The sequence below is a fragment of the Tupaia chinensis genome, unplaced genomic scaffold (genome assembly GCF_000334495.1).
Source record: "Tupaia chinensis unplaced genomic scaffold, TupChi_1.0 Scaffold000647_1, whole genome shotgun sequence".
NCBI classification, from domain to species: domain Eukaryota; kingdom Metazoa; phylum Chordata; class Mammalia; order Scandentia; family Tupaiidae; genus Tupaia; species Tupaia belangeri.
The window spans coordinates 1,592,893-1,602,046 of record NW_006160168.1 but is presented as its reverse complement, the minus strand read 5'-3'; the positions used below and the strand labels follow the sequence as shown (position 1 = coordinate 1,602,046).

At 40.8% G+C, this 9,154-nt stretch overlaps 1 protein-coding gene and 1 non-coding gene across 2 annotated transcripts in view; both read right to left on the bottom strand.

Moving 5' to 3' along the window:
- Positions 1-9,154, bottom strand: part of ST8SIA6 (ST8 alpha-N-acetyl-neuraminide alpha-2,8-sialyltransferase 6) — a 176,935-nt gene that overhangs the window by 141,390 nt on the left and 26,391 nt on the right. Inside the window, exon 3 of the mRNA XM_027776231.1 lies at positions 8,496-8,594. Coding sequence (XP_027632032.1) covers positions 8,496-8,594 — 99 coding nt within the window. The remainder of the gene's footprint in view (positions 1-8,495; positions 8,595-9,154) is intronic.
- On the bottom strand, positions 1,015-1,138 carry LOC114009875 (small nucleolar RNA SNORA65). The gene has a single exon (XR_003551272.1). It is a non-coding gene; the product is annotated as a small nucleolar RNA SNORA65 (small nucleolar RNA).

The following is a 9,154-nucleotide window of genomic DNA, read 5'->3' as shown; positions in this document are numbered from 1 at the left end:
ATTGATAGCAGAGGGTAGATATGAGGGGCTCAGAGAAGAAATACCTATAGACATGAGAATAATAAAGTTCCTTGATAAAAATTACATACAAGATAATATCCTTGATTTGACTATCATGTACAGCATGCATATTTTGAAAAAACACATTATGTGCTATAGAGATGTACAACTAAATGTGAATAAGAAATCATTTTTAAAAGCCTATTTAGACTATGAAAGAGAGACATTGTATGTTTCCACTTAATATACACTGATTGTCCGTACACTATGGCCCAAACTGAATTACTAGAGGATATAGAAACACAGTAAATGGTTTTAAATACCAGATACAGTGTGGGAAGAGGGAGGGTGAAGGAGTAAAGTCTGAAGAAGGACATTAAAGAGAGAAATAGAGAGGTAAGGCATTTATGGGATCAAGTAATGGGCTATTATCTGGTGAAGGATAACCTTATAGTATTGTCAGCTGGACCTGTGCGAAATGTGCACATGTTGGAATTTTCACTTTGCAAGCTTAGTAACATGATTGAATGTATAAAAGAAATTGAAATAATAAAAAATATAATTAACTAATTAATTAATTTTAAAAAGCCTACTTAGAAAAAAAGAATAGCTGACAAATATCTTAAAAATTAAACACATGTAAACAAATAAATACAAACCAAAACATCAATTTTTCATCCTGAGATTGAAATGAAAAGAAAATGTTAAAATTGTAATACATAGTACTGGTAAGAGTTTGGGTCAATAATCATTCTGATACTGTTGAAAGGGGTATAAATTGGAACAACTGTTGGAATAAATTGTTGCACAAGTCATGGCAACATTTTTAATTTTCATATATTCTGATGCAGCCAATCAACTTCTCACAAATTATCAGAATAATGAGTGAATAATCAGGAATGGGTGTGCTGTGATTTAAATGTGACCCACAAAGTTTATGTGTAGGTACTTAACCCCAATACAACAACGGTTTTTTTTTGTTTTTTTTTTTTTTTTGTCTTTCTTCTTTTTCCAGACTATTTCTAGGCTTTAAGCAGAGTCACCCACATGAAGAACAACTCTGTTTCCTTAGCTGGTGTTTAGTATCAACTCACCACTGGATTATACCAGCCAACAGAACTGGTGGGGCAGAGGCAGGTGAATAGAGAAGTGGGCCCTTTAGGAAGTGATTGTATCATGAGATCTCTGACCTCATAAACGACTTGGTGCTATTATCACAGGAATGAGTTATCACAGGAATAGGTTTCTATCCTCTCTCTTTGTTTTGTGTGCTGTCTTGCTCTTCCACCTTCCACCTGGGATGATGCAGTACAAAGACTTTTGCCAAATACCAGCACCATATTCTTAAACTTCCTAATCTGCAGAACCAAATATACTTCTATTGTTTGTGCTTGTTTCTTTGTGTATGCCAGATGGCATATGTATGTGTGAGAGCAAGCACTCTCCTACACCCAATAGGGCCTGGTTATATTGCAATTTTTTTCTTCCACCCCATCAGGATTCTGAGTATGCACACATATGCCTGGCATGTTTTTCAAGCACCCACGGCCAGGACTCAAACCCTTGTTCGCCATGTGGGATCCAGATTCCCTGGCATAGTGTTTCGCCACTGTACTACAGAGCTGGCCCTCTTCTATTATTTATAAATTACCAAATCTCAGGCATTCTGTTATAGCAGCAAAAAGGCAAGCTAACACACTATGTAAGGCTACTATATAAAGTTATTCATGTGAGAGCATAAATCAAAAATAGTAACCCAAATACAAAAGGAAAGAATAAATTAGGACCATCTATACATTTCAATACCATGCTCTAAAAATTATGTAGCAGAATAATACTAATGGTATGGAAAAAAACTCAGTTGTTAAAAAAATTATGACTATCCCATATAAAAATAGCAATAGCAAAATTACTACATATATGCATATATCTGATATTTAAAAGGTAACAAAATATTAAGTGTAGACATCTTTAGAGTGTTGAAATGACAGGTAATTTTCCTTTTCTTTGTGTTCATCTAAAAGCATACAGTAAAACGTCTGAAATGACACTCCACACAATAATACAAATCAGGACATAATATAATTGATATCTGCCCTCTATCTAGACCCCATCCTCAAACAGAGACACTTCAAAGTCCCACAGGGAGAAAGGGCCATAGGAAGAGAAGAGAAAGACCATTAAGGAAAATAGTAGATAAATTTTTCTGGGAAAATGGAGACGTGTAAGCTGGGTCCTCATGCCTCTGGTAAACTCATAGTCCAATTATCCAAGATGGGCCCATGAAACAGGGACCAACTAACTAGAACATTCAAAGATTAGTTGCTGCTGTTCAAGAAGTCCTAGACAACCACAAGATCCTGAATCATCACCATGGATGTTTAAGCCAGAAATTTTAGTGGAAAACTGCCACTAAAATTTTTTTTGGGGGGGAGAGCTTTTTGCTATAGGGCACGTGTGCTCGCCAGACAGATAGAGAGAGACAGAGAGACAGAAAGTGAGAAATCACCCCCCAGGGGGGATGGCCACGCCGCAATCCCTTCTCCTCCATTCTCCTCTCGGGATCTTGGGCACACACGCACATGCGCCCGGTGTGAGTTTAAGCCACTGGGTCTGGGACTTGAACCGTGGTCGACTACATGGGAGTCCAGTGACATAGCCATTACGCTAACTGCTGGTCCCTGCCACTAAAATTTAATGTACTTATAAACACTTTAGAATATATTTGTTAAAATATGAACACTATGCATCCAAACAAGAAATAAATCCATGGGTCAGCTCCATGGCCTGATAGTAAAGGCAGGCAGATCCCTCATGGCCAACTCTGTGGTTCAAGTCCAGACCTGATGGCCAAGAAATACACTGGATGTATGAGGAGGGAGAGATGAAAGAGGAGAGATTCCTGTGTGGCCATTCCCAATGGGGGCAGGATGCTTTCTCCTATCCATCTCTCTAGAAAGCTCACATGCCCTCTAACAGAAATTTAAAATTAAAAAGAAAGAAGAAAAAAAAAGAAATTAGTCCAAAGCTGCACTTAAAGGAAAATTCATAGTAATAAATATTTTTGTTATGAAAGAAAAAGGAAAAATAATGAAATATTAAGCATTGATTTTAAGAGAAAAGAATACTTTAAGATGTAACATAGAGAAAATATAACATGAAAATATATCGAACTGACAAATAAATCTGAAAGCTGGTTGTTTGAAACCAAGCAAACCAATGACACACTTAGTTTGATAAAATATATTAGAAAGACAAAGAATCCATTGTAATAAAATCATATGTTGAAAACTTTATTTTTCTCTTCTGTCTTTCCGAGTACATGACCTTTCCCTAATTGATTTGAAATTTACTGTGGGGAAAGATGGAAAGATGAATACTTTTTACTGAAAGAATTCAAAGAGAAAGGATACAGAACTACTCTGCTTTAGACAAGGAAAATAAAATTTGCTGCAGTTCCAAGAGAAGATTTTCCAAATTCCTCTTATTCTACAACTTTAGCACATTAACCACCTTACCTGGTAGACACAATTCCTTGAGTTTTTCCAATCCCTTTCCTCTGGTCACCCAATTTATCATTAAGAATTAAGTCTGAGTCAGGCCTAGAGTTTTGGCTTAGGGCTAAGAAAATGTGAAGTAGAGAGAAGCTTGCTATTTCCAGAGTTGAGTAAGGGTGGAAGAAGAGAGTTTTGGCTTCGAGGGAGAAAGATGGGGAGAACGAGGTAATAACAAGAGTAATAACAAGGGCAGAGGAGGCTTTTAGGATTCTGGAAATAGATCGCTTCTTTGGCAGTTCCTTATCTTTAAATTAATTTATAATAGGGATATATTTACTTGGTGGGGCAAGCGGAAGGAGGCCCTGATATTTCATTTCCTGATCCAACTCTGGTTCTTGTATATTTAGATGGAATACAGAAGTAGCTGACAGGCTAGCTTGGAGCTAGCTGGGAAGAGCTTTATGAGATGGCATGATAGCAAATGTTGCAGTGACAGCCCAGAATAGGACCAAAGAGAATCTTTACCAGATCCCTGAGAGGGAGCCTCCATGGGAGGTCAGATGAAGACAGCCAGGGAGTACCAGCAGGTGTGGTGCCTGAGGAAAAAGCATGAACTGCATGCTATAGATCTCCTAACTGGCTATCAACAGGGTACCTGGCCACCATATGGAAAAGGGACAACATCACCCAGGAAATTAGAGGAATAAATAGATACCACGATCATGAATCTCAACTCCTTTTTAAGTTTAAGAAATTTAAAATTAAAAAGAAAGAAGAAAAAAAAAGAAATTAGTCCAAAGCTGCACTTAAAGGAAAATTCATAGTAATAAATATTTTTGTTATGAAAGAAAAAGGAAAAATAATGAAATATTAAGCATTGATTTTAAGAGAAAAGAATACTTTAAGATGTAACATAGAGAAAATATAACATGAAAATATATCGAACTGACAAATAAATCTGAAAGCTGGTTGTTTGAAACCAAGCAAACCAATGACACACTTAGTTTGATAAAATATATTAGAAAGACAAAGAATCCATTGTAATAAAATCATATGTTGAAAACTTTATTTTTCTCTTCTGTCTTTCCGAGTACATGACCTTTCCCTAATTGATTTGAAATTTACTGTGGGGAAAGATGGAAAGATGAATACTTTTTACTGAAAGAATTCAAAGAGAAAGGATACAGAACTACTCTGCTTTAGACAAGGAAAATAAAATTTGCTGCAGTTCCAAGAGAAGATTTTCCAAATTCCTCTTATTCTACAACTTTAGCACATTAACCACCTTACCTGGTAGACACAATTCCTTGAGTTTTTCCAATCCCTTTCCTCTGGTCACCCAATTTATCATTAAGAATTAAGTCTGAGTCAGGCCTAGAGTTTTGGCTTAGGGCTAAGAAAATGTGAAGTAGAGAGAAGCTTGCTATTTCCAGAGTTGAGTAAGGGTGGAAGAAGAGAGTTTTGGCTTCGAGGGAGAAAGATGGGGAGAACGAGGTAATAACAAGAGTAATAACAAGGGCAGAGGAGGCTTTTAGGATTCTGGAAATAGATCGCTTCTTTGGCAGTTCCTTATCTTTAAATTAATTTATAATAGGGATATATTTACTTGGTGGGGCAAGCGGAAGGAGGCCCTGATATTTCATTTCCTGATCCAACTCTGGTTCTTGTATATTTAGATGGAATACAGAAGTAGCTGACAGGCTAGCTTGGAGCTAGCTGGGAAGAGCTTTATGAGATGGCATGATAGCAAATGTTGCAGTGACAGCCCAGAATAGGACCAAAGAGAATCTTTACCAGATCCCTGAGAGGGAGCCTCCATGGGAGGTCAGATGAAGACAGCCAGGGAGTACCAGCAGGTGTGGTGCCTGAGGAAAAAGCATGAACTGCATGCTATAGATCTCCTAACTGGCTATCAACAGGGTACCTGGCCACCATATGGAAAAGGGACAACATCACCCAGGAAATTAGAGGAATAAATAGATACCACGATCATGAATCTCAACTCCTTTTTAAGTTTATTTATTTCTTCCATGAGCAAGAGAGACAGATGGAGAGAGAAGAGAAAGATAGAGAGACAGCAGTCCATCAGGGTCTTGACTCCACAATACACACTCAGCCTTAGGCAGCCCCAGGTCATGGGCACACACATGCCAGGTATACCCAAGGGGGTCCATGGATGCAAACCCAGAACCTTCCCATGTGAGTCAGGCTCACAGGGCATTATTTTTTACCCTGGCGCCACCACCCGGCCTCTACCACCACATCTTCTATGACCCTTTCCTTACATACCTGGATGTCATCTCTAAGTAAGAAGAGGTGGTGAAAACAGTCTGAGAGACCAGGCATTTGTTCCCAGAGAGAATAAATACCACCAGAAAGAGATGCTGACATTGTCACAGCTAAGCATGCACATGTATGCATGCAGACAGACACCATCTCGCCCAATACCAATAAAAAGCTGCATAGGGACCAGCAGTTAGTGTAATGGCTATGTCGCTGGACTCCCACGTGGTCGACCGCGGTTCGCGTCCCGGACCTGGTGGCTTAAACTCACGTGGGGTACATGTGAGTGCGTGCCCAAGATCCTGAGAGAAAAATGGAGGTGGAGGTGAAGGGATTGAGGCGTGGCCATCCCCCCTGGGGGGTGATTTCTCGCTTTCTGTCTCTCTGTCTCTGTCTGTCTATCTGGCGAGCACATGCACCCTATAGCAAAAACCTCTCCAAAAAAAAAAAAAAAGCTGCACAGGAGGGTATTCAGGGCGTGGGATTCTGGGTCCACACACTCTGGGCTAGACTCCTCGTTCCACACTTTTTAACACTGACTTTATTTCATCTCTGTGCCACTGAGGCCAGAAGAAAAACTGATTTTTCATCTATATAATGAAGATAATAGGATTTTTTTTTAGTAGCTTTTAAAGATGAAATGAGTTTTAAAAACTGTGAAGTGCTAAGATAAGTGTCTGGTCCATAAGAAGAGTTATTAGCATTGGCTACCTTTTTACTATCAACACCATTACCTAGTGTGCAGTTCATGAAGAAAGAGCATGGTACGTACAGAGAAATAAAGAAATCATAATTTCTCTACAAAACTAAGTGATATAATGGATTGAAATGTGTACTTCTGCTTTATAAATAATCATAATCAGAAATGATAAAGGGGATATAAAATAAATGAAAAGACAAAAAGGTTTCTGCAAACAACAGTGTACATAAGAAATTTTAATAAAATGGACCTCATTCAGAAAAAAAAAAATACAGGAATCATCTATATTAGCTCAAGAAGTATGTCAAGTAGAAAAGAAGTAAACCAAAGGAAAGTGAAAAATGCATCAAAGAATTACCTCAGAAAAGACCTGGGACCAGATCATTTAATGAGCACATACTTTCAAGCTTCCCCCAAGGGGCAACCCCAAAATGTTTCATAGTTGCAAGACTCGGGAAGAGATAACTGCTCCCCAGTTCCTTAAGGAAGCTAGGCTGCTTACAGGATGCAAAACTGCATCAAATAAGGGGCCAGCAGGTAGTGTGGTGGTTGAGGCATTGTACTCTCACATGGCTGACTGCGGTTCAAGTCTCTGACCTGGCGGTTTGCTTTCTTACTTTCTCTCTCTGGTAAGCATGAAAATAATAAGAAGAATTAATTTTTTTAAACAACTGAATCAAATAAAAATACAGGCCAATATTTTTCTCAAAAGCTTTTGTTACTCTAGGATCTCTTAGTGGCCTCTAATAGGCTGTGAAAATCCAATGAGAACGTGGAGGCTGGTGGGATGGTTCCTCACTCCAGGGTTTCTTTCAGGCACTTCCAGACCCTTACAGTCACAAGGGGGAGGAGGGAGCCTTGAATCCTGTCATCAGAAGATTAAGGTGGAGCCCATAGGCAAGGATATACAGAAAGATATATAGACGAAGAGGGATTCACAAGGAATAAAGAGAGGGAAAGGAGACAGTATACACGATTGCAGTCATAATAGCTATGCTGAGGCATGAAGCAATACATTCTGCTGGTGAAAATGTAAATTGATTCAGCTCTTCTAGGAAGCAATTGGCGATGTGATTTAGAACCGAAAATGCACATACTCTTTGACTTAATAATCCAGTTTCTCTCAGTCCACCCTGAGTTATTTGAAATGAAGATTTACATACAAGAAAGGACTTAATACAATTATTGATAGCAAAAAAAAAAAAAAAAAACAGGAAACAACCTTAAGGTCTAAACAAAACAAAACAAAACAAAAAAAACAGATTATGGCCCACTCACATTCACATGAATTATGCAACATTCCAAAGTGATGTTTTGGGAATACATGTTAATAAAATGTACAGGTCTATGGGTTTTTTTTTGGGGGGGGGAGTTGGAACACCAACTATAAAGTATAATTTCAACTATATTTTCAATGTATATCATTTCCATCACATATAGAAAGACCACGGGAAGATATAGACCCAAACCAATATGAATATGGTCTCTGGGTGGCGAGATTCTGGGTGAATGCTATTTCCTTATACATAGTTTTCTATTGTCTAACTTTGTGCACAAAGCCATATTACTTCAATAATTAGGAAAAAATATAAAAGCCAACTTGTACATGGATAAAGAGCAATTTTAAATCTCTGTTCACTAAGGACAAATAAGCACACACAAGGATTCTATTCCTTCAAACACTGGTGCACTTTAAAGCATTTAGAAGACAAAAAGCAAACCAACCGAATCGCTTAGTAAAGACAGGCTGAGCTGCTGCTCTTCGGAAATTCTAACACACCATTATTGAGGGGGAAACTCCGCGCCCATTTTTAAAGTGCACTTCGAGAACATACACATCGAGGAACAGGCTTTAATATGTTAAAGGACTGTGGAGAATCTCTCTCTCATCCACTCTCTCACTCACTCGATCGTGTCGTCCCAGGCAGACAACTCATAGCGAGTCCCGCGGTGCGGCCGCAACCCGGAGCCCGCCCGCAGCCCTGGAGCCCTCGCCCGCGGCGCGGCGCCGGTACCTGTTAGTGGTGCGTGGCACCGGGGTCGCCGGGTTCCTGAGCGTCCTCAGCGCTGTGGGGGTACCGTGAATGGCCTCCTTTCTTTCCTCCACTAAGAGCCTGCACAGCCAGGGGGGAAACTTAAGTTGTTACAGCTCGCTCCGGGAGCCGTCGGCTGGCGGGCTGGGCAACGCGTTGGAGACGTGGCGCGAGCATCCTCACGCACCCCAACTCCAGAGACAGGTCCCAAACACCAGAATTGGAAAAGCCATAGGGCGGGAGGGAAGGGAAAGCAAGGACCAGAATGGAGAGCTCTGAGATTGACGGAGAACCCGACGGCAGGTCGAGCCTTGTAGCTCCCCTGTCCACAGCGACGCACGCTGGAGCCCTCGCAACCCCAACTAGCTCCTCTCGGCCTCAGCCGGTGCCCACCCAGTCCAAGTGTCGCCTCTCTGTGACCCTCACTCCCACCCCACCCCTCAGGCCGCCGCTGTCAGTCAATTTGTCCCCGCGGCGGCCAAAAGTCTCTGCGCCCAAGTCGAGCCGATCTACGGCTGGGGCACCCAGGGCGCACGTGGGGGCGCACGGCGCGGTGAGCTGGTGCGCAGGACTGAGGGTCTGCGCGAGCGCGGCGGGTGGGTTACCTGGAGCCGGCGGGCGAGTCTGCGGGGCACCAGAGC